Genomic DNA, 24798 nt, shown 5'->3' on the forward strand with positions numbered 1-24798 from the left:
GGCAGCTGAGGTCTCCAGACCTCCGGGAAGTCTTTTTGGTACCAAGGATTGAACCCAGGGGTGCTTAACCACTGAGCAACTTCCTCAGCACCCTCCCGCCCCCCTTTCTGTATTTTATTTAGAGACAGGGTCTCACTGAGTTACTTGGCAACTTGCTTTTGCTGAGGCTGGCTTTGAACTTGCGATTCTCCTGCCTCAGCCTCCCTGAGCGGCTGGGATGACAGGCGTGCACCCTGGCGCCCGGCCCCCTGGGAAGTCTGAGAGTTCACAGGAGTGTCAGACACCTGTGGGCCCTCCAGAGGGGTTTGGAGCGAGCAGTCACCCGTCTGCGGGAGACTGCAGAAAAACACCCTCTACCGGTGTTAAAAACACAGCTAGGGAAAAAAAGTACTGAAAAATTCCAACAGGCTCAAGTATCCAAAACCAAGCAGATGCCAAATATCAGGTTTCTGAGTCCCATGCGTCTTAGGGTGTGTCCTTAAGAAGATCTTGTGGTGCTTGTGCTGTGATCTGAGGAAGTTCCCCTGGGAACCCAGGGCCCTGTGAATGGAGCTGCACTGACCCCTCGGTCCCCAGGTCCTGTGTGTTTTCCTGGGTGGCACACTGTCAGCCAGGGTCAGGGTCAGAGGGACCCCTTCCAGCCTGGGAGCCTAGAGCCAGAGCCTCCCCCACACCCTGGCCCCAGGCTGCACTGCCCCTCCCCCACCCCTCCCCCAACTCCCTCTGCTCTTAAAAGGGGTGGCAGATGGACTGGATGGGGAGGCCCCTGCCGCCTTCCCTGACCTCTGAAGCCTCCTTTCCTGCTGCCCCGGGGAAGTCACAGTGAACCAGACCCAGGCCCAGCGTTTCCAGCATCCACTCGCAGCAAGCCTTCTAGAAGGGTCTGGAAGGGTCTCTGGGTGCCAATGCACTATGAAGTGTGAGGCCCTAGTTTTTTGTTTGTTTGTTTGTTTGTTTGTTTTTTAAAAAAAGAACAGCCAGGACAGCAAGGTGTCAAGCCCAAGTGGAGGCCCTTGGAGCACAGGCCCCAAGTGACTTCACAGTCCCAATGTCCAGGAGCTGGCCTGGAGTTCTCTTGGTGGGGGACCTGCAGGGGCCGCTCAGAGCAGGAAACGGGCTGTGGGCTCTCGGCTCCTGGGTCTTCTGTTGCAGAACTAAACAGGAGTGTCTTCAGGGCCAGGGTGTCCTTGTCCCAGAACACACCTCCTGGGAGAAAGGCCTCCCCACCCAGGGCAGGTGGTTTCCTGGTAGACTGGAGAGCGCAGCCACTGCAGCCAGAAGCCCCAGAGGGAGAGGGGCTGCGCCTGGCTGGGGGCGGGGGAGAGGGGAGGGCAGCCCAATGTGGGGGGAGCGGGCACCACCTGATGTCCTGGCCCTCAGCGTGGGGCTCGTGCACACACACACACACACACACACACACACACACACACACACACGCAGAGGAGCCAGGGCCCAACTTTGCTGAATAAGGAGCATAGCGGAAATTCCCCAGGGCGGTGGACTGGAGAACCCGCTTGAAGACTTGCAATGTCACCGGGAAGTTTATGCAGAGTTTTCCTGAGGGTTGCGGAGGGGAATGAGTACTGGTGGCCCACGGGCTAGGCAGAACCTTCTAGACCTGTTTACTTTCTTGTTCTTCCTTCTCTTCTTCCTTACGTGTCTTCTTAAACTTCAGGGTGTCAACATTCTAAACTCATCTGGAAACACTCAGTCCACATTCCTGGTGCATCAGACGGGGGCTGGTGGCTGCTTATTTGCCACACTCCCCACCATCCCCTAACGTCTTCCTGAAGCCGAATCCAAGCAACCAGTGTTACAAACTCACACTGGTGCTGCCCTTTCCCTTGTCCTGGGGAAAGGGCACAACTCTATCAATCAGGAGTAGAAAAACAGCTGGGCGTGTTGTTGCGCGCTGGTGATCTCAGAGCCTCTAGAGGCCAAGACAGGCGGATGGCAAGTTCAAGGCCAGCCTCAGCAAATTAGTGAGGCCTTGAGCAACTTAGCAAGACCCTGTCTCAAAATAAAACATTAAAAGGGCTGGAGATGTGTCTCAGTGGATAAGCACCCCTGGGTTCCAGCCTAGCAAACACACACAGTAGGGAAACAGAAGGTCCACTAAGGAGGCCCTGTCCTTCAAGAAACTTGGGGAAAGTGTGTTTTTTCCGGAAGTGAAAAATTTTCCCAAGGGCATACTATGCACAGGGTGCCTTATCCTGAAAGAATACCACCAGGAAGCAAGCTACAGCCCCCTCCCCTCCCCACCCCCAGCTACTCATTCATGCCCCCAGGTGGGTCTCAGAAGTTATCTCAGGCCAACTCCAGGCCCAGATGCCTCTAGGACAGAGGTGTGTCCAGCTTCTCCAGCCTCAGGGCCACCTTTTGTTCCCTTTTCGGTTATCCCGGCAAAGGCAAAGGAGTTGGGGATTCCTGGCACCTCCTAGTCCTTGGGATGGGCTCCGTTTTCTTCTTCCAGAATGGCCAGGGTGTTTCACCTGTGGGGGGCTCTCTTCCACTGTGCTGGCCAGACCTCTGCCTCCCGGGGCCCCTAGGACTTCAGTTAGGCGGGTGCGGGGGTCCCAGGCAGCCTTCTGACCTCTGAAGCTGGGCCAGCTGCCCAGTCACTGGGAAGGTGAGGAGGATGTGGGAGGTGTGGAAACTGGGGAGGTCACGCTGGTTGGTGGCCAGGCCACTGTGGTTGGCGAGAGCTGGGCCTTTTCGCCCACGGTCAGGAAAGTGACACATAAAGGTTTCAGACTTGGGGGAAAGTAGTTTGGTTCCCACAGCTTGTCCAAGAGCCTTTGCCAGTAACCTAGAGCTTTTCCCCAGGGCCAGGGAGACTCCCGGGTTAGAGCCAGGCCTGCTGCCCGGAAGCAGGACGAAGCACCCACCAGTGTGTGGGACTCCTCACCTGGCTTGGCTCCCCTGTGTCTAGAGGGGGAAACCAGAGCTGCCTCCCGGGGCTGTGGGGAGGTAATTAGTCCTCCTAACGAGGATCATAATCCCCAGATCAAAGGGACCCCGAGCTGCTAGTACTTTACAGGAGCATCACCAGCCACTGGAACTCCCACTCCACGTGGTGGGTTCAGATTTGCGGACCCTCCAGAATGCTATCTACTACAGGTCTTGGCTGGCCTCCTGGCTCCCCTGCCCCACTGTCCTGCCTGCAGGGGGCTGCCCCCATTGGGGAGTTCATACGCAGTCCTGAGGATGGACAGAGTGGGAATGACTGATGTCCTGTTTGACAGAGGGGGAAGCTGAGGCTCAGGGAGTGAGGAGATCTCAGGCCTCCCACCAGATAACAGCCCCTCGGGTTGAATCCCCCACTGGTAAATCCCGGGCCCTCAGCCCTAAAGGATGGCAGGTCACCCAGGAGACTGGAGAGAAGGAAATGTCCAGCCTGTCCCACGTCCCTCTGTCGACCCTCTCCAGGGCAGTTTCGGGGACTTGGCTCCTTGACCAGGCTGACTCCAGGGTATGGTTTGCACACTGGAGCGCCAGAGAGCCAGCCCCAGCCTTTGGTCACCTTCATTTAGGGCCGCCCCTGACCCCTCGGGCACCGCCGTCCCCCTCTCTGACCCTCGGTTTCACTGGGAATGAGCAAGCTGAGGACGCACCGAGTGGCCGGGCGCGCCGGCCGCGGGGCTCCTGGAGGCGCTGGGGCTGGTCCCGGCGCCGGGGCGGGGCCGGGGGCGGGGCCGGGGCGGGGCGAGCGCTCCCTCGCCAGCCCGGAAGGAGCGGGAGGAGGAGCGCGGGGCTGGGAGTCGTTCCCACGTGAGGCTCCGCGGCGGATTCCTCGCGTGCGGCGGCCGCGGACGACCCGGCGCCCGGCCGGACAGAGAGCCGTGGTCCCGCGCGCGGGCGGCCGGGCGGGCGGCGCGCAGCGGCCCCCGATGCGGCGGCGGCCCCCGGGGCTGTGAGCCGGGCGCCGGCCGTCGGAGCCCCCAGCGCCGCCACGGGCAGCGCCCCCCGTGTACGCGGCATGCGGGCGGCCGACTCCGGCTCCTGGGAGCGCGTCCGCCAGCTCGCGGCGCAGGGCGAGCCGGCGCCTTCCTGCGGGGCGGGCGCCGGGCCCGCGCGCCCCCCGGGCCCCGCAGCCTGCGAGCTGTGCGCGGACGCGGCGGGGCCGGGCGATCCGCCCAGCGCCGGGGCGCCCTCGGCTCCAGCGGATGGCGACTGCAGCCAGCCGGGTAGGTGCGCGCGGGGCGGGGAGCGCGGCGCGGCCACAGGCCCGGGAGCCGCCGGGGCCGGGCGCGCGGGGGCGCTCGGGGCCGGGATCGGGAAAGCCGCTGGTGGCAAAGTTCTGGCCGCTGGAGCCCCGAGCGCTGGGCGGGTGCGGCGGGGAAAGGCGCGGGACGTGGAGTTAGTTGTTCAGCAGGGGGGCGGGGGTCTCGGGAGTCCCCGGCACTTCATCCTGAGCTCCCCGAGCGGACTGTAGGGAGAGGTCACGGCCGCGCCGGTCCGAGGCGTGCACCCCACCGCGCCTGGAGACCCAGCTCCCCGCTGGACCCCGCGCGAGCGTGGGAAAGGGGCTGGCCCGGTGCGAAGTTGGGGCGGCCCCGTGGCCGCATCTGTGACCCATCTGGCAGCCGGCTGGAGTCCCGCGTAGAGAGCCCCCTGACTGCCGCCCCTCCGCGGGGCTCACCCTGGCTGGGAGCGGAGAGCTGGCGGCCTTTCTACTTGAACTCCGAATAATGCAGAACGGAATTGCAGCGACGGAGACAAATGCAGTGATCTCATGGCGTGTAGTTGGCCAATCCGCCCCACGTGGAAAATAGCGTTTTCGTGTGTTAAAATGCTCCCAGAAGGTGCGCCCATTCTACCCGGTTCCGGCCTCAGCTGTCTCCACCCTCCAACCTCCCAGAGTTAGGTAATGGGTGTGTGTGATGGGACGGGTCAGGAACCCCTGGATCCGCTGGACTCCGCACATAGGAAGCAATTGAGGTGGAAGTCCCAGGGCTTTTCTGAGAAGGGTCTGTCACCATCAATTTGAAGTTCAGAATACTGTTTCCAGGAAAAAGAGGAAGGGGAGCCCATGTTTTCCCAGTATTTATTGAACACCTATTGTGTTCCAGGAATTCTCATGCAGCGTGTCTAGAAACCCTCATTGCAGCCCTGAGAGTGAGTCTGTGTGGCGCAGAGGAGAACAGAGGTTGAGCAGCTTGCCCGGGTTCTCACTGTCCTGAACCTTGGCGCTGGAATTTCAGATTTTGTCTGTTGCCATTTGAAGCCTCAGCCGTAGAATACCTCTCCAGGCAGCAAGCTCACCAGCCAGGGGCTAATTTGCCTGATAATTATTTCTTTCCATTAAGGGAGAGCTGCAAGGCCTGCTGGCTCCTGTTGGCAGAGTTGGTCTTCTGAGAGGGGATGCTCCGGGGTCAGGACCCAGCATTCCTCTCTGTTGCAGGGAGTCGACTTTGTCCAACCTTCCCAGTTGCACGGAGCAGTCAGAGGCCAAGACCTGTGTTTGTAAAACAGCACAGTTCCAAAGAGTGAGCATGTGGAAGAGTGTGAGGAAGTTGCTTCATCGCCCCGGGACTCAGTTTGCCCATCTGTACAGTGGAAATGATAGTACCAAGGAGGAAGGATTGCTTCCTCCAGACACCTGCCTAGCCCACCACCGAGGCCCCATGCTCCTCGTCTTGCCCTCCTGAACCTTGTCAGGAGTGGCTTTTGCCTTGTATGTAAAATGCTTAAGGGATCCCGGCTTTGTGCTCTGTCAGTGGAAGTTGTTATTATGTAAACATGTGGCAGAGGGCTGGGTGGAGAAGCTGCTGTTTGCTTTGTGTCTACAGAGGCCCCATCTTTGTTTATGATAACCATATCCTAATTACATGCCGGCAGCCCAGAAAGGCCTGTGTCTCGGATCTAGGGGTGGTTGTTTGCTGCCCGCCCTCTTGGTGTGTTCCTGAAGGGGAGAGCCCTTGGAGCTGTCTTTGCCCAGCTTACAGGTGGCATCCCTGGCAGGAAGCAGGCTCAGACCAGTGGCTCAAAGACATTTTTGCGTTTTCTCTAACCCACCCGCTGTCCGCCCTCCTCCCCCGTCTCCGGCTCTTTCTTTCCGGACAGCGCTGCGGTGGGAACCCAGGCATCGCCCTGGCTAGGCAAGGGCTCTACTGCTGAGCTACACCCGCAGCCCCCGTCTCTGGTTCTTCAAAGTCCAGAAGTGTCACAGGGCTTCCACGGCGGCCAGTGGCCGGGCGTTGAGGCAGCCTGCACGGAAACGGTCTCTCAAACCAGCAATAGTTAAGAGGGCTTTCCTCTGGGAGGGAAATGGGAAGTCTGGGGCTCCCCGCAAGCTGAGACTGTCACTGAAATAAACAGTCAACAGCCAGGCCGCGGGGTGACTCGCCCTAGAACCTCAGCGCTTTGACCTAGGCCGGCGGGGTGGTCAGGTGAAGGGACTGGAGGGCCTGGACACCCTCACACTCTCAGGAAGGGTGACCTGAGGTCAGCAGGGCTATGGACCCTGGGATGGTGACAGCTCTGGCCCCCAGGGTGGGTGGACCAGGGGCCAGAGCAGGAGAGAAACGGTGGGTGCTTGCAGGGCACACCTGCTTGTGGCCCAATTCTATTTGACCTTGAAATACTCCACAACCCAGTTTCCCTGGGGGCGCAGCGGGACTAACTCTGTCTGAGGGTCAGACCCTTCCAGAGTGCCCCCCCCCCTGCTGCTCATTGGAAGTTGTTCAGGTGGCAGCAGGAGACCAGCTCTTCATCTCTCACTTGCCGTTCACACAGTCACATTTCCCGGGCATTGCTCCTGGCCAGGCACTGTCATTGCTGCCAGAGACATGGCAGCAGACACCACTGCAGCCCTGTTTCCATGGAGCTTCGAGTCTGTGGGAGGAGATTTCCAGTCGGCAAATGTGCAAGGGGACTGTCCGGGACTGTGAGTGCTGGGAGAGGAATCCAGCTGGGAGGGGTGGGAAGGATGGGCGCAGGTGTTCTTGGGGATTGAAGCAGGGCGGGGCCGGAGAGATGACCCATTGAGGGAGGCCTCTGGGCAAGAGGGTGTTGCCATCAGCTACAGGGACCTTTTTTAAAAGGTGATGAGGAATTAGTATCTTTGTAGACCAGGCAGACGCTTTATCTGTCCACTTTGGAAGCATCTGAACCTGGTCACCTTTGCAGTACGTATCATTGTATTGTCATCATTTGTGTCTGTTGCTTCTCGCCCCTCCCCCTACATGAAATCCCTGGAGGAGGGGACTCCAGGTGCTTGTAGATCTTTGCATACCAGCTCCAGAGCCAGTCATGGTAGTAACTAAACACACTGCTTGTCTTCATTAGCCTTTCCAGGGGGCAGGTGTGGTTGCTGAGCCCATCCACAGGTGCTCAGAAAAGCTGAGGGACTTGCTCAAGGTCACACAGCCAGGAATTTACCCAAGATTGCAGACTTCCAAGCCATGTGGAAGGACCCCATATTGTTCTTAAGGAAGTGTATTCTACTTTGACTTTTTTATCTTTTGAAAAACAAGACTGACCTCTTGCTGACATTCCTGGCTTTGAGTAACACCAATGTTTGCTTATCTTTGGATCTTTGGACCTTAGCAATTTCAGCTGGAGGGCTTTCCACCCTGCGGACTGGGGAAGGTCCTAGGAAGCCACCTACTATGACTTACTGGGGGTTGACTGTGGGTGTCCCTCAGCTTGCAGGGCTGGGCGGGGGTCTCTGGGGGCTTGGCTGTCCTGAGAATCAGGACTGAAAACCGCTGCTCAGATTGGTTTCTGGAGAGAGTCCTAACCCGTGGCCAGCCACCTGCACCCTGTCTTGTGGCTCGGGGTGAGAGACTAAACTTTGTCCTTTTACCAGGGCAGGTGGCACATCAGCTGGGGACCAGGCACCCGTTCGGGAATCAGACACGCTTGTTGGAATCCCTCAGTTCTGCGTGGCCCTGGGGGCTGTGTGATCCCAAGCAAGTTATTTAACTTCCCAAGCCTCCGTTTACCTTTTTATCCAACAGGGATCCTATTTACCCACTTGGGAGCTATTGGAGATTGGACAGGAGTCTGATTACCCTCCTTGTCAACCAGAGGGCCTGATACTGAGGGAGGAGGTGGAGTCCCCCGTTGATCCAGAGTCCAGAGAACTTAAAGTGTGTGTGTGTGTGTGTGTGTCAAGCCTATGATGTCTGGATGTCAACTTTTGAAGTTTAAGAGGCTGGGATTTGACCCACCAGGTGACTCTGAGGACTGCTGCTGACTTAGCCCCTGAGGCCTCAAGCACTCTCCAAGGCGCTCCTGGGGCCCCCTTACGGGAGTCGTGTCCAGTTGAGTTGACAGGCCATTTCCCAGTCCTCCTGGAGGAGAGCCCCTGCGTGACCGGCCCAAGGCAAACAGCACTCAGGGCCCGCAATGCGAAAAGGCAGGGGAGCCTGTGGATGGGTTTCCCCTGCAGATTAGGGCGCCCCAGGCATCATTAAAGCCACCAGGTCGCCTCGGGAATCCTGTTTGCCCTGAGTCACTCAGGGCTGTAAACACTCAGGAGAGGAGCGGCAGGCGGGGGTAGGCTGGTGCGGGTGTTTGCACACGCGTGTGTAGTTATTTGAATGGATTCACTCTCTCTAAATGCGCCGGCTGCCGCGTGTGCCAGATGAGCACCTGTCAGGGAGGGGAGCAGTCAGGATCGCCTCCAGTTCCCAAGGGCACCCCGCTCTGCACCCCATGTGCCGGCCTCCGGGAAGGTGGCGACCTCAGGCTTTCTCTGGTCTGCTGCTTGGTCGCCTTCAAGAGAGGCCAGTCCGAGGACGCGGCTGGTGGCGACTCCTCGCAGCTCCTGCCCCATGGTGCCAGCCCGTCAGGAGCTGCAGCAGCCCCAAATTTGGAAGAAATTTCCTGCCCGAGGGGTGTGACAGGTAGGCGAGTCCTGCCTGATGTCCCGGCCCTGATCTGGGGACGCTGCGCCTGACCGAGGAGTCAGTAGCTGGTGGGCGTGGTGTGGCGATCGTGTTGTTCTACCTGCTGGGTTTTGGGGACCGTATCAGGAGCACCCAGCACCTGGCACCTGGCAGCTGATCCACAGGTGCTTGGCCTTGGTTGGTGCCTGGGTTTGGCAGGCGGCGCAGGCTCCCCGCTGGCTGGGGCTGTGAGTCTGTGGCAGGCAGCTGAGTGTGTTCAGCGCCTTGTATGGAAGCTTCAGGAAGTTTTCCCTGGGGGCTTGGAGAGAAGTGAAAGCAGGGCTGCAGAGGCTCCAAGGCCTGCCCCGCCCCAGCCTCACCTGTGGGCCCTGAGCTGGGAAGTCCTGTGTGCCCAGGCAGGAAAGAGTGTGTTAAGGACGAAGAGTCATTTACTGAGGGCGTCTGGGGGCCAGAGAGCACTGGGCAGCACGGGTTTGCGTGGACTCTGCGTTCCCATGAGAGGACTGGCATCTGCCCCACCTTGCAGAGGAACCCACCCAAGACGTGAGGCAGGAAGCAGGAAGTAGTACATGCGGCTGTTCCAGGCTGCCTTCCACAGGACACTCTTCCCTGTGGTTTCCTCAGTAGCTGATGATTCCCTGGGGTGCGGCTGAGACCCTGCAGTCACGGGTTTTGTGTGTGTGTGTGTGTGAGAGAGAGAGAGATCTTGGGCTTCCTGGCTTCCAGTCCTCCAGAGGTGGGTGGCAGTGAGCACCCCTGGGGAGCTCTTCCCCGATTCTGTGCCTCCAAGGGGCTCCATCTCTGCCCCCTGCCCAGCCAGAATCCACGCTTGCCCAAGTGGGAGGCCCCTCCTGCTGTCCCCATCCCCTGGCCACATGGGCATCTGGGACGCTGATCTCTGAGCCAGAAACCTCAGCAGGGATGGGGCCCACCGTCCAGGAATGAGCAGGAGACGCAGGCCGAGTTTCCACCGCGAGGGGCTAGGACCACCGCAGGGAACGCAGCCCACCCCTCGATGCCAGGTGGGGTGGCCTCCAGGGTCCCCTTGAAAACTGGCAACAGGACACCAGTGTCACAGCAGTGCTGGGAGGTGTCCCTCTTCACGCTCGTCCCTTGCCCCGTCTCCCATTCAGGGGGCCTCGGCCTTTGGGGATCACCGTGTGGGGCTCTCATGCAGATTCTCAGCACCCCCCCCCCCAGCCTGTTTCTCTGTCAGGTGCCTTGGGTGGATTCCAAACGGGGTCCCGCAGACCCGACTTTGAGATGCTCTGCCCTTTTGGGACCGGGTTGGTTCCAGAGGCCAGGTGTCCTGGTCCCTCTGTACCCCAATATAAATGTTAGCAGTGTCCTCTTCTGAAGGGGACCAGGGGAGCTGGACGCCCTAGCTAAGTGGTCCTTTGTTTTTCTGCTCCACCCCTTGCCCCGGGCACATTCTCAGAATCCAGTGGAAAGGGCTGGCCCTTCTCTGTCCTGCGAGCTCACAAGACTGTCCTGTGGCCAGGGGCAGAACGCCCCCATGTCCCTGGCCCCTGGTCCCCGGCTGCCTGGCCTTCCGCTCTGCCAGTGGCCAGCGCTCCTTGCTGCCCGTAGGAGACCGGGGAGGCCAAACTCCTCCTGTGACTCATCCAGGCCTTCATCTTGGTCCCCGAGCCACCGGTGGAGCCTGTTCTTCCAGCCGCTCCGCCCGCCCCACCCCCTGGCTCCCTTTGGTGGTTGGCCCTGAGGCTTCGCAGGGGCAGATGTGTTCAGTGGCTTCCCCTTGGCATCTCCATGGTGCCAGCCCTGGGGGAGGGCAGCTGTGGGGGAGGGGTGCTGTTCCTTTGTGTCCTTCGGGCCAGAGGCCAAGGAGCTTGGAGGAGGATGGGGAGACCCTGCCGGTGGCCCTCCCCTGCACGCTGAGCCCTGAGATTCCTGGGCTCAAAGGCAAGGCTGCGGGGGTGCTTGGAACCGCGCACCTTTTTCTTTTCTTTAAAGGGGGGGGGTGACTAGGGCTTCTATCTGCTTGTCCCATGTATTTGTGACTGCCTACCCTGAGGACCTCCCCGGTCCCCGGGATCTGCCTTGAGCAGGACGCTGGTGCTGGCCCGGTGCAGGAGGAGGAGAGGCCTCTGGGGGGCGGGGGATCTCTCACCCTGGGGCCCTGGGCAGGGACTGGGTCAGTCCTGGGGCTCCATGAGGCTGATTCCTACCTCCCACCCAACCAGAGCTTCCCCACCCTGGGCCCCAGATGCCACCTCCATCCCTCCCTCCAGATGGGGACTGGGACGTGGGACCCCTCCTCTCTGTGACTCTGTGGCCACCTGCACACCTGGGCTTCCCCTGCTCCTGTCCATCTCGGCACCTGGACCAGCGGAGGTCCTTGGCCTCCCGCAGCCCGGGGCTTGCCTTTCAAGCGCCAGCTCCTGTCCTTCCTGGTCCCCTCTGAGACCTTCTGCCTGTACAAGCAGCTGCCCTGTCCCCAGGGTCCCCTGCCAAGCTGCCCTCTCCCACCCGGGTGCCACGCGTCCTTGTGTGTAGGTAGAAACGTCTTCCCTGTCTCCTGTGCCCTGAGAATGACCCAGGAGGATCCCCTTTTGTAGGCGGGGAAGCGAGGCCACAGGCCGTGGGTCTCTCTGCTAGTGCTGTCTGCAGAGACGGAAATGACCTGTGCCTGCCCCGTCCGCAGCCGCAGCCGCAGCCACTGGACGTAGAACAACTGAAACAATTTTAAATTTTCTTTAATTGTGAAAGGCCCCAAGTAGCTGGGATTCTTCATGTCAGAGGTGGCCTTGAACCAGGACTGGAATCAGCCAGGAAATAGCTCTAGGGCTCCTCCCCGTTGGTAAGAGCCAGATGTTTTGCCATCGCGGTGCCATCGCGGTCCCTGAGGCTTCCCTGCGTGGTCCCTGGGCCACCTGCGCCCGAATCACTCAGGAGCTTGTTTCTAGAATGTTTCCTGGCCCCATGGACTGGGCACGCGGGAGGCTCTGGGGACGGTCCTGAGCACCTGCAGTCCAGACAGGTCTCCAGCACCACCCGCGGCCTGCTGTGCCTTCAGGCCCCTGTCCCCTCCCCCACAGCCAGAGCAGCCTGGCCAGGGGGTGTCCAGATGTGCTGCCAGGGAACCAGCCACTCAGTGGCCCCTGAGAACTTGTTACAGATGCAAATTCTCTGCAGAGAACTGGGCTCTCTGGGCCGGGCCAGGCTGGGGCCCAAGGTGAAGCCGAGTTGCAGCTGGATCGTGGCTCCTTGGCCCTTCCACGGGACTGTCCCCCGCCCCCTCTCTCTCTCAGGTCCTCCTGCATGCCAGGCAGACGCTCTGCCACCCAGCCCCAGCCACAGCCACAGCCCAGCCCCAGCCCAGCCCCACTTGCCCACTCTCCCTGTGCAGACCTGGCCCGGGGGACCTGCGGGTACTTAGGGTGACCAGCTCATCCTGTTGCGCCCAAGGCCTGCCCAGTTTTAGCCCTGAAAGCCCCACGTCATGGGAAACCCCTCTGTCCTGGCCAGCTGGGATGGTTGGTCACCCAGTGACCCCCAGCTCAGACCCCCCTCGGTGCCCCATCTTAGAGCACACGTGCCCGCTTGCCCGCCGGTTCACTTGGTCACTCACCAATGGGCGGAGCCGGACGGCGGGTGGGACAAGCCCCCTCACAGCACTCACATTTTTTCTGTCTAAAACCCGTGACTTGAACCAGGAAAATGTCCTTCCTCGGCCCCTCCCAGGCCCATCGAGGCCCGTTCATCCCCGTGGCTGGCGTCCAGTGCCAACTCTGTATTCAGTTGTGTTCCAGGGATGACACTTGACGGTCCCCTCCTGTCGTCTGGAGGAGCCGGGGTCTCTGCGGGGTCCCCCAAGCCAGTCTGCCCCTCCCGGCCTCTCCCATCTCCGCACCTCCGCCAAGTGCCCCCCTTGCCCATCCCAGCCCCTGCCCTTCACCCGGAGGACGCTGTAGTGGAGAGTCCTGGGTGTGACGGTGACTCCTGCGGAGAGTGCTTGTGCCCTTGCAGGGTCATGGGACGTGGGGGTTCCGTGGCGTGGACCTCGCTGGTGGGATGCCCGGCAGGTCCTGAGCACCGTGGGGGTCAGTTCCCACCGAGGACCCCACGGAGCCGGCGGCTCCACTTCCCTTCTCCGCCTTTTCCCTAGTTGTTCATTCTTCCTGTCCCCCCTCCTCTGTCTGCAGGGACCAGCTGAGCGGTCACCACCCCTGAGGCTCCTTCTAAAGTCCCGTTTCTCCCCCTCGTCCTTTGATTACACCTGCCCAGGGGGTTCATGGGACGACCCGTCCTGCTGGGCACTGGGCACTGGGCTGGGCTGACCTTGAACGCTCCCTGTCCCGTGTGCGCGCTCGGTGGCCTGGGTCCATCCCTGCCAGCCTCCCAGCACTTCCCCAGTGGGGCTGGGGGCAGCTGGAGCTCTGGACACCGCAGGTGACCTCCAGCTCCTCTCCACCTTCCCCCAGGTGTCCGCTCGTCCTGCCCTGGGGCTGGGGCGTCTCTAGAAAGTGCTGGTTGGCCCCTTAGAGGCAGGTGGGGTACTTGGCATACACAGCTGTCCCCTGCTAGTGAGCAGGGGGCAAGGAAGGCAGGCTGGCTCGTGCTGCCCAGGGCTGTGGTCCTCCTGAGCTGGGATGGCCTCGGGGCCTGGAAGCTCCCCCTCCTCCCGGCGGCCTCTGCGGATCTGGGTTGGTTGTCAGCCCTTACTCACCTTTGTACTGAGCCCAAGTCCATCTCACGGTGCCGTCCACCCTGTGGCCCACGTCCTTTGGATATTTTTCACGCTTGATCAGTGTCCTCACCTGGTGACCCCTCCGGAGTCGGAGGACGGCCTCCAAGGCACGGGGATCCCCCCTGGACCACCCTCCTTTCTCGTCCCTCTTTCCCCCCAGCCAGGCAGAGTGGATGCGGGGAGGGCGGAGGCGGGACGTCCCCTCGTCCTCTGTCCTCGGTGCCTTGGCCCCACGTCCCCGGCCCCGCGCCTACCTGGAGCCCTCTGAGGGTGGGAAGAGCTGCAGAAGCCACACTGCTTTTGCTTGTCCAGCAGAGTGTCCCCCGAAGGCGCTGGGCGCCAGCCCTCCTGACGTTGGTAAGAGCTCAGCAGGGCCTGAGGGGCCCAAGAGGCCCTGTGGGCAGGCAGCCAGGACCTGGGAGGGCCCCTGGGCCGGGCCAGGGGTGTGGACTGAGGTGCCACCTTTTCCTCAGCCGCCTGCCCCTCCCCCACCCCCTTGCTGACAGCTCTTAGGCCCAAAGGCCCCTCGTGACCACCGACAGGTTCCCATGCACGTCCAGGGTCCATGGGCAGTTCTGTGGCCAGCTGAACAGTCCTGGCCTCTGGGAGAAGGTGGACAGAGGACACTCCCGGCTGGGCACTAGCTGCTGCCCGCGTGCACGTGGGTGGTCACTCAGGAGACCCCCAGCTTTCTCGGGAGAGCGGTGGCGGGGAGAATTCCTGGGCATGGGGTCCTCCTGAGAAGGCGTTGGCTGGACACCCGCCCTGGCTTTGCTGTGACCTGTTGGCCGTCCAGGAGCACCTGGCCTGCCGGGCTGGGGGGTGGCCAGCATGAGCCCTGATTTGCTTTGCAGGGGCTGCGTCATGGACTGTCCCCTCACAGGAGTGGTGACCTCTCAGCCTGGTCAGCGATCGGCCTCCAGTTCCAGGGGGACGGGGCAGCCAGCCCACAAGATGCAGGGCCTCCTCCTGCACCAGGTGGTTGCAGAGCAGACCCCAGCCCCTGACCGGGCGTCTCTTCAGTTGCCTGAGTCCCACGGCTCACACGTGGGCCACAGGGTGGACAGCGTCTGCAGCTGAGTGTGGGGAGTGGATGTTGTGCTTTGTTTTACGTTCTCCGACCCCTCCAGTCCTGTGTGCCGGGGACACATGTCAGTCTTCTTCCCAGACGTCCCGAGGATGCACAGGGAAGTTGGTGGCCTGGGCGAGCCAAGGGGCCAGGTCTGGATGTTCAGCAGGAGAGAGCAAGGCGGGAGAAGCCCCTGGGTGACAGATAGGCCTTGGCCCGCCGCACACCTCGCAGCCAGGGTTCCTGCCCTTGCTTCCAGTCTCCCCTTTGTCCAAGCTGGACACCCAGATTGTGCCATGTCCAGACCCAGAACCTCCAGCAGTGCCATTTCTCGGAGAGGCACGGGAGTGGACTCTTAAGAAACAGCAGAGAAGCTGGATCTTGGGGGCTCCGCTTGACCTTTCACCTGTGGGCTCGTGCCGCACAGTGGGCACTTCTTGGCCTACGGCTGGGTTGGAACTGCCCTGGGCACTAGGGTATAGAGTACCCGGCTCGTGCCAGGGACACTGCAGAAAGGCCTGGGAGGGTGCGCTGGTCTGGACTGGCAGAGGACCACCTGGAGCTGCTCCGCGCTGGTCAGGGTCCCTGTGGCCTCTTGGTCTGCTGCCTGCTCTGGGGACGGTGCTGGGCGGGCCTCCTGTTCCGCTGCAGTGGGCGTGGGGGAGGGGACTGTGGGGCTCTTTCCATTTACATTTTTCAAATAGTTTTCTCTTCTCCAAGAGGCCTGTGCACAGGAGGCGGCATTTGACCTTTGGGTGGTTGGGGACCCGGCCAGACGGGGTGTTGGTGGCCGCCAGCTGCCGCTCCAGACAGGAATGGAAGTCACATTCCTACCTGCTTCATCCCCTGGCCTGGAGAGGACAGGAGGAGTGACAGGTGGGACCCCTGTGCCAGCCCTGGGTCGGAGCTGCGGTGCCCCCTCCGCCCCAGCCCTGGCCGCTGGCCCCCTCTGGGGACCTCCCAGGAAAGCATGTTCGACTGGAGGGTTTGGTACAGAAGGTTCCAGAAGTCCCCGGGGACCCAGGAACAGCACTGCCCATCAGGAGCTGGTCCTGAAACCAGGGAGGAGCCCAGGAAAAGCTGTGGACCTGGGCCAGGACGAGCCGGGTGCCGGTTCCGGTCCTTCTGCGTATCCCGCCCTTGCGACAGCCCTGCAGCGGGTGCACGCCGAGGCACGAGGCAGGGCCTCAAACCAGATGCCTGATCCTGGGGCTGCCCTTCTCACCCGGGCCACGTGGCCTGGGAGCTGCTCACTGCAGGAAGCGGCACAGGCAGCTCTGTGTGGGGGCTCAGGCCCCCGGTAGGCGGGAGCGCTGCCCCCCGACCTCGCTCTTCACCCCTCTGCGCCCCCTTGACCCACGTTTTCCCGTGTCCTGATCACACCGTGGTTCGGAGGCCGTCCTGCCACAGCCGCTCAGGAGGAACGAGGGTGGTTTTCCATTTTGAGTCCTGGAGGCCGGGGCCTCATGGGAGGAGGGACACAGGGGTCCCTCGCTGGTCTCCCACTTGGAAGTTCTCGGAATCTTGACTGGGGGGGTCTCCCTGGCCCTCTGAACAGAGTGGCCCTAGGAGAAGGGAAGTGGACAGAGGAGCCCGGAGAGGCTGATGTGCCCTGAAGCCACATGGTGGGTGGGCCCAGCCTGTGGGGACAGGACTGAGTCCCCGCTGGACCCCAGGCTCCCTGTGCCCCCTGGCAGAGTCACTGCTGATCTGGGGCATCAGCCCTGGGGGAGCCTGTGTGCCCGCCCCCCTGCCCCGGGCAGGACAGTGGCCTCTTGCCCACCTTGCTGGCTGCCCTGCCTCCTGGGCGTCACCTGTGCTAGGACCTGGGTTTGGGGTGGCCCCGTAGCTCATCACGGAACAGCCTCCTGGTCAGCCGTGTTGCCAGGGCCCAGGCTCCTGGCCACCCAGCTGGGCACAGCCCAGGTCCCCAGGTGCCTTTCCCACATTGGTCAGCAGGAAGGTACCCCAGCCCCTGCAGTGGGGGGTCTGTGCCCAGCACAGCATGTGCCCGGCACCGCCCAGGCCTTCCCACGCCAGGCCCCCACCCCGCCCTGTGACCCTGTCCCCTCTTTCTGAGCCCAAGGTGATTTTTCAGGTAACTGGACTCTCCAGAGTGTGGGTCACCCAACTCCTGGGACCTTGGCTTCGGGGTGTTGCCGCCGTTGGCGGTCCTTGCTCCCCGATGTTGAAGACTAACACCAGAGAAGCCCGCCGAGGCCAGGTCAGAGTGGAAAGGAGAAGTTTATTAAGGACAGCAGAAAAGACTTCTCCCGGAGGAAGAAGGGGACCCGAGAGGTGGAATCCGTGGAAGTGCGGTTGTCTCCCCTTTTTATAGTTTTGGTGATGGCCACAGGTGGGAAGGCCCGAGGGGTGGGACACAGGTGGGCCAAAGAAGTCATCTGGCAGGAAGGACTTCATTATCACTTCTTGGGATGGGCCATCTCCAAATCTGCTGGGGGCTGTTTCCTGGGCTCCATTAACATTTCTTTGGGGTGGACTTTGGCCTAGGGCCATGACTTGTCCTGCGTTTCCGGGATCATTCTCAGCGTGGCCTCCATTTTAGATTTCACTCTTAGAGATCTAGCTGCACCGACTTCCTGATTTTAAATCTGGCTTCAGGAGGAGGGTCTGGCTCCACATCAGGACACTAGGATGTGATCCCGCGCCCTTCAGAAAAACCCCAGATGGCGCCTTTGGGAGGCCTCGCACAGAGGCCAGCCCGCGCCCCTCCCCACGCCCACCCTGGCCCCTTGGTGACTTTATTGCTAAGTTATCTGAGAGGTGGCGGCGGTTTTCCTGGGGGAAGCATTTGGCGTGTGCAGAGCGTGTTTTAGGTCGTCCTGGGGCAGCGGCTCAGCTGGGCTCTGGAGGAGGAAGGGGTTACGTGGGTTAGTGGGGACCCCATAGCACCCACAGGCTCGCGGATGCCAGCTGAGTGTGAGTGCCACCCACCGTGGTCCACGGGGACTTGGTGGCTCTGACCTGACGTCCTGGGCCACAGGCTCTCGATGGCATCAGCAGCTGGCCACCTTGTTTTTGACACCAGGCCAATTCTGTTTTGGGGCTTCTAATCTGTCCCTCGTGCCATGTCACGGCATCCCGGGGCGGTGGCCACAGCTGTTATCTCCATTCTCTGCCCAAGGACGAGGACGTGACCTGCCAGGGTCAGACGGCCACTGAAGGACAGCGCCAGGATCTGGACCACGTTGTTGGTTCCAGAAGCACCACTCGCACCCGGCACTGTGCAGAGACACGGGGACGTGTGGCAGCGGGAACCATCGTCACCCTTTCCAGTCCACTGTCACAGGTCGGGTGGACGGTGGGTCCTGCAGCTCCGGCCTGTGTGCACGGCCCCGTTGGCCAAGGCGCTCTGAGAACCCGGATCTGCTGGCCACAGGGGTCAGCAGGCGTGGGGACTCCAGCCTGCGGCCCGTGTGCGATGGCGGGGTTGGCCCGGACCCCCCTTCTCTGGGTGCCTGTTTGCACCTGTGGGACCTTGGGCCTGACTCACCCGGGTTGGCCCCGAGACCGACTTGGAGTCTCTGAGCCTGAGCCTTAGCACTGACCCTTCCGGCCCCTGGAACCCGTGGCCCAGCTGAAGGGCAAGAGCCCAGAGGCCACCTCCTGGGCCCAGTGTCCCTGGGAGCTGTGGCGTCCCCTGGGAGCTGGGGTGTCCCCTGGGAGCTGGGGTGGGTGCAGAAGGGGGTAGACCTGGGGTGTTGCGCCGCTGGCTCAGACCCGGGCGGGCAGGCAGGCGAGGGCAGGCGGACATCCCTGCCGTCATGGGCCTTGCTCAGGTGGCTCTCCAGGTCTGCTGAGTCCCTGCTCAGTGCTTTGAAGGGCTTGTCACCGACACTGGGTGGCAGGTACTTGGCCGGCTTCAACGTCTCCTCTTTGTGGTTTGGTGATATACGCGTCTTTTCTTGGAGGGTGGAGCAGCGTCACCAGAGCCACTGTGCCACCTCCCATCCAGAGCTGGCCTTGTGTGTGTGTGGGGGGGTCGCGGCCAGATCCAAGAGGAGGGGACTGAGTATTTTATTATCAGAAGCTTCAAGAGGCCCAGCTCGGCCCCTGGCCACCGTCACACTGTCCTGGCATCCAGCTGGGGAAGACGTCCAGCGTGGTCTTGGGGCCTGGGGGCCTCGTTCGTCCCTGAGTTGGGATCCGGCTGCCCTTGACGGGCTCTGAGTGGGGCTGGGCGGGGGGCAACAAGGGCAGGAAGAAGCTGGACTTTAAACACAGGAGGCGGGAGCTGCTCGCTGTGGGGGTAGGTTCCGTTGTCCACCTTTTCTCCTCTGGTCTCTGAGGGAAGGAGGGGGAGTCCGTGGTTCTCAGCACACAGCAGGTAGCCTTCAGGTCTGTGGGGACCCTGGGTGCCCAGAAAACTGTCCCCAATGGAGGCAGCTCATCAGGGCTCTTTTTCAGTTGCAAGGGACAGAAAACCCATCTTCAACTGGCTGAAACACAGAGAGGACTGAGTCGGCTCGTGTGAGTGAAAAGTGCAGGGCTAGATTCTGGCTTCAGGTGCGGTGTGATCCAGGACTCGGTGTATCTGGAACCTGGCTTTGTCTCCTTGGCTCTCCCCTCACGGTACCAAGAGGGCTGCCTGCCGACAGCTCCGTCCTGTAAGCTTGAGGTCATCAGTGAAGATCACCCGGATCCTAGTCTGGGATTAGCTCTGCCTGGACTGGCTGAGGTCACTGCCCACTTCTGAACGAGTCACCATGGCCAGGGTGATTCGGAGCTCTGATTGGTCAGAGTGGGTCGAATTTCTGTTCCTGAAGTACAGGTGCTTTGGGGTGTTGCCAAAGGAAAAGAGGAGCCTAAATGCCCACTGGCAGGTGGGTGCGCCTGGTGCCTGGTCCCAGGGGCAAGAGCAGAAACGTTGGAAAGAGAAGGGAGGGGAGCCAGCCTCCCTGTGCCGAGAGGTCCCAGGGCAGCCCCCTCCGCTGACCAGCGGCAGTGAGCTGGCCCTGGCCTGCGGCTCCTTGTCCCCAGGGGAAGGTGTGATCGAGGGCTGCAGGAGATGGTGCTGGCCAGGTCCTCAGGGTGGCCAGCCCTGCCCTGCACACACCCCTGCCCAGTGAGCAGAGAGAAGCAGGCCCTCGCAGCACCAGGGAGCCTGGGCCCGGGCCCTGGGGGGTCGTCAGGGCCCTCGCTGCCCCTCGGGAGCTCAGGGGCCAGCTGCCCCGGGGCAGTCCCGTGTCTCAGAGGTCACGCCCTTCCTGCAGTCACCTGTGGAGGGGTCTCTGCAGGCTCCGTGCGGAGGTGATGCCCAGGTGTCCAGGAGACACAGGTGACCCTGTGCTACTGCCCGATCCTCAGGCCCAGTGACTGTGCCGGGGCCCGTGGTTCCTCCACTTCCCGCCTGCTGAGGGGTGGCCCCTCTGCCTTTGGCCTCAGGTAGTGACCCTTCCAGGACAGGGACCTGGGCCCCTGGCTCACGGTTGGTGCCCATCGTGTTTGGGGGTGGGTGAGGGAAGGAGGCGCCCCCTGTGCGTGTGGCCCCTGGGGAGCGGCGCCAGGAGGTGGACTGGCAGAGGTGATCTGGCCGCGCCGTGTGGTCCAGGCCAGCAGCCGCAGGGGAGGCGGACCAGACGCACCCGGGGGGAACAGTGGGAGATGCAGGAAAGACCCGGGCAGCACCATCGGGCAGCACCATGGGGCCGCCATGGCCCGGCCCAGCCCGCGTGGTGGGAATGACCAGGGAGCTCCCCAGGCTGGGCATCCCGGGGTCCTGCTGGGGAGTGGGTGGGTGGGTGTTTGAGGGTGTGTTCCTGCGGGGGGATTGCTTATTGCTTCCTGTCACCCCGGGGCTGTGAGGGTCAGGATCAGGTGACAAAGGCCCTAGAGAGCAGAGACCCCTGCAGACGGCCCAGCTCCCCTCTGCTGCTGCCCGCCCATTACTGGCCCCGTGGACCCGTCTGCACAGGCGGGGGCTGGGGGCCAGGAGAGGCAGCCTGGCGACGGGGGTCCACGGAGACAGCGCCGTGTCCAGCTCCTCGTACCCGGGATCAGGTGGGAGGAGGGTGGACGGGGCCCGGAATGGCCGGCAGAGGGAGGCCGGGCCAAGGCTGGGCTGGCCCCTGCGAGGCCCAGGGTGGTGGTGGAAGTGTGCCCTTGGCTGGCTTCTCCCAGGCCGCAGTCCCAGCTTGGTCACCGCACACAGGCCACCTGCTGAGTTCAGGAGCCTTGCTGGGCTGCCCCCGGGCAGCTCCGGCCCTTCATGGAGCTCGGAGGCCCCTCGTGCGCTGACCTGCAGCAGGGGGTTGGCACGGTGGCCGCAGCCCGGGCTGCCCGGACCCGGGACCCCAGCCCCACTCAGATGTCAGGAATCAGTGGTGTCTCTTCAGGGGACCCAGCCGAAGGTCCCGAGGAGGAGGAGGAGCACAGGCTCGCCGTCTTGGGCCTGCAGTCCACAGCTGTCCCCAGGAGGGTGTCGCTTGGTGGCCCCGAGCAGGGGCTCCGAGTCAGGACCACGCACACCCTGGGCCTGGCTTTCCCGCCAGGAGGGGCCAGCCTGGGCTCTTGACCTCGAGCCAGCCCAGCACGCCCCGGGGGCCCAGAGGTACAGCTGCCCCTGGACGAAGGTGACCGCCACTCCAGGGATAGGGCATGTCCCTTGCAGCTGAGACACACCTCGTTCCCACCGAGTCCAGAACCCAGCAGAGGGGGTGTCCTGGTCCTTCACTGAGGCCCCAGCCCTGCCCTGGGCAGTGGGCCATGCCCAGCCTCCCTCTCTGGGTCCATGCGTGTAGGTTGGTCCTGCCGCTGTCTAGCCTCAGGGTCTCTTGCTTTCTCTGTCTGGAGACACTTGAGGGCATCTTCTTCCGCACTCTAGAACGAGCACCATCACCGGGTACTGAGTCCGGCACTCAGGTGGCACTTGTCCCAAGCCCGGTAATAAGAAGGGCCATGAGTGCAGCATCCAGGACGCCCGGGCACTGCTGACCCAGTCGGTGGAGGGTGGCTCCATGTCCAGCCGTGGTCTCTGACCGGGCCTCCCTCGGGAGCCCGTGAGAGGCGCCTGGCCTCCTGCCCGGGGCAGCCAGGGGCCCAGAGGGGCGACCCGCCCTTGGCCATGGGGCGTGTGGGACAGCCTGGGGCATCAGTCCTTCCCCTCGGGGTGTGTCGCTCAGGTGACCCCCTGGGACCGAGGTCCGTCCACCACGCGGCCCAGGTGGGCGCTGGGCCCAGGGGCCTCCCCGTGGCACCTGCTGGGGGCGGGGCTGCGGGGCTCTGGGCCTGGGTCTCTTGGGGGGGGTGGGGCGTGAAAATGCGCTTTTCATGGGAAACGGAGACGCCCCGCGGCTGTGCCCCCCACCCCACCCCCCGCTCCCCCGAGGCGGGATTCGCCTGCAGCAGGACATCTGCCCTGGGGTCTGAGGCCGGGGAGCAGGACGTCCCCGGGGTGGCCGCTGGGGACAGTCCCTCAGCCTGCCCTTGCCGTTCGCACGTGGTCTGGCCCCCGAAGCCCCCGGCTCTTCTGCCCCCTCCCTCCCTAGTCGGGTGGCCTTAGAGCCCGCCTCGGACACTCATGTCTGTCTGTCCTACCGTCCCCCTGCAGGCGGGAGGCCAGGGGCTCAGGGCTCCGTGGTCACCAGGCCACGGCTTCCCCTGGGAGACACAGGCCGTGACAAGCCGCCCTTGGCCCCCGTCAGAACCTTCCGGAATGTTCCGTCTAGAGGATGGTTGGGGTTCACCCTGGCTGAGACCCTGCTCTCTGGTCGTGGCCCGTTTGCTGTGTTGGATGAGGACTCTGGTCAAGTCACAGGTCAAGCAGCCGGGGAGTGGGGGAGCCAGGCCTGAGCCCTGGCGGCTGGTGCCCGCCCACCCGTCTGCCCTGCTCGGCACCTCAGGGTGCGCCTGTGCCTCGGGGAGCCTGTGCCCTGCTGGCGGGGTGCTGGGTGCCACGGAACACAGCCCCCACCTCTGGCACCACCGCTTGGTCCAGTCACATCTGTCCTGGGGCTGCACGGAGCTGGCTGACCCATGTCCACTGTGGGCAGCAAGGGCGAGCTGCCCCCTGCGGGTCCACCACTCCAAGCCCGGGTGCCCCCAGGGCTCTGCGGCCTGGGATACCCTGTGCCCTCGGCCTTGGCTCCTCCCCAGGGTGGTAGCATCGTGTTCCACGTCACAGCGTTTCAGTTGGTGACAGGCCACACGACAGGGGTCCCTTGAGATCTCAGGTGCTGCCCAGTAGGGAGAGGCCCTGGGCCTTGGGCAGCCGGGAAGTTGGCTGCCGACGCCCCAGGGCCCTGCGGTGCCGAAGCTCCACTCACCGAGGCTCAGACCCTGCCCTGCTCTTCACGCTGCGTGACCTCGGTCAGTCACTGGCCTCCTCTGTGCCTGTGCCCCAGCTGTAAGGCAGGTGGTGGTGACAGGCCCCACCTCGAGGGGTCACTGTGAAGACTACCCTAGTTAAGGTGTAAGATACAACAAAGTGGAGAGCGTGTGGTATGCTCAGAATCGTTAGCAGAGGTACAGTCGTGACCAAGATCCATAGTCAGTGTGATGTCATTGCTCTAAGGACCTTGGCTTGATGATAAATCACCAGGTGTTAGAGGTTGCCTCCTTGTTACTAGGTGACTGCTGGAGCTCCAGCCATTGAATCCACTTTTCAAGAAAAAGGTGGGAAAGGAGCAAAGCCTTTTTCTTAAAGGGCAGTCCCTCTCAGGGACTTTTCCTGAACGGGGCTGGCCAGCACGGAGTCACAGGACCACCCTAGCTGCAAAGGAGGCTGGGGACTCGCACCTAAACTCATGGCTCATGAGAACTGAAAGGGATGAGCTGCAGAAGGGCAGTCTGTCCAGCCCCTGTTGCCAGCCAGCGCGGGCCCATCCCCCGGTGGCCTCTGGGGAGAGGCGCCTGGGCCCTGCCGCGGCAGTCTGTGTGCCGAGGGTTGCCCCAGGGCCGCGCGGTTGGTAGCGCGGCCCCCGGGGGCAGGCAGCCGCTCTGTCTCCCAGCAACACTCAGCTCCGGCTCCCACAGCTGGAGACCGCTGTGGCCTCCGCCATCTGGCCTCCTGTCTTCCACCCCGGTCCCAGGGGTCCGAGGGCAGTGCCCAGCAGTGGCAGGAAGGTACACGATGGTCCTCTGCTCTTTGTGCCTGGGCAGAGGCCAGGGGCGGTTCCTCTAGGCCTCCTCCTGAGGCTCCTCTTGCCTCTGGCCACAGCCTCCGTCCTGCGTGGGTCTCCTCGCCTGGGCTGCCTCCAGTGCCACAGGAGTACTCTGTTTCTCTGTGCGAAGGTGATGGCAGTCGTCCCCATGCCACCCGGTGCCTTAGCCACTCACGGCGCACGTGTACCTGGCATGCCGACTGGGTGACGAGGGGCAGGGTGTGCACTTCATTTTATTTTATCTAATTTGCACTTAGATAGTCACCTGTGTGGGGGCCACCAGGCTAAACAGGACAGCCATAGACACAGAGCCCAGGGGCTCTTCTCTGCCAAGGGGAAAGACGCATACATAGGACTCGATACCTAAAGAGATTCCACTGAAATGGTCAGGCCCAGAGAGGGACAGTGACTAGCCCAAGGTCACCCAGCAACTAGTAGTCCCTCTGAGACGGAAACCCAGGTTTTCTGACTCAGCTGCTTCGTCGTCTCTGCAGAAGGGAAGGCAGGTTTTAGATGTCGTGGTGCCACACCGCGCAGGGGGGCAGGCGTGTTGAGGTGCTCCACACGGGTCTCTTGAGTCTTGGTGTTTGCTGTGGTGCTGGGAAGGGAGCGGAGTCTCGTGTGCTCCACCCTGAGCTGCCCCACACCCAGGTCTTGCTTTTCCGACACCTTCCTTGCACAGGTGAGGCCACCAAGGCTCAGGGACAGGAAGGGACCAGCCTGGGGAGACGGGGCTTCTGTGCCCAGCCGGGGCAGCGCACCCAGAGCTGGGATGAGCCCCGGCCCTGCCCCCTGCCCAGCTGTTTTCCAGCCTGGTCTCCTGGACTTGCCTCCTGCAGGTGCCTCACCTGGGCCCCCCACCTGCTCCCGCAGGCCCGGGTGGCAGGGGCAGGCCGAGGTGTCCTGCCCCGCAGGGTCTGGCCCCTGCCTGCCCCGGCCCCTGCCTGCCCCACCCTCCTGAGCCGTGTTGTACTGAAGTCCCCTCTTGGGACGGCCCTGTTCCTGCGTCCTCTGGGACCAGTGCAGGGGCCCAGCCAC

General features: G+C 62.6%; 1 protein-coding gene across 2 annotated transcripts in view; it reads left to right on the plus strand.

The window, feature by feature from the left end:
* Kazn (kazrin, periplakin interacting protein) overlaps positions 1 to 24798 on the plus strand; it is a 331789-nt gene that overhangs the window by 210881 nt on the left and 96110 nt on the right. The window contains exon 1 of one of the 2 annotated variants that reach the window (XM_026410312.2): positions 3980 to 4187. The exons of the other annotated variant lie outside the window; for it this stretch is intronic. Coding sequence (XP_026266097.1) covers positions 3980 to 4187 — 208 coding nt within the window. Of the gene's footprint in view, positions 1 to 3979; positions 4188 to 24798 lie in introns of those variants that run through there. 2 annotated transcript variants of the gene reach the window in all.

This window comes from Urocitellus parryii, chromosome 11, assembly GCF_045843805.1.
Source record: "Urocitellus parryii isolate mUroPar1 chromosome 11, mUroPar1.hap1, whole genome shotgun sequence".
NCBI lineage: Eukaryota > Metazoa > Chordata > Mammalia > Rodentia > Sciuridae > Urocitellus > Urocitellus parryii.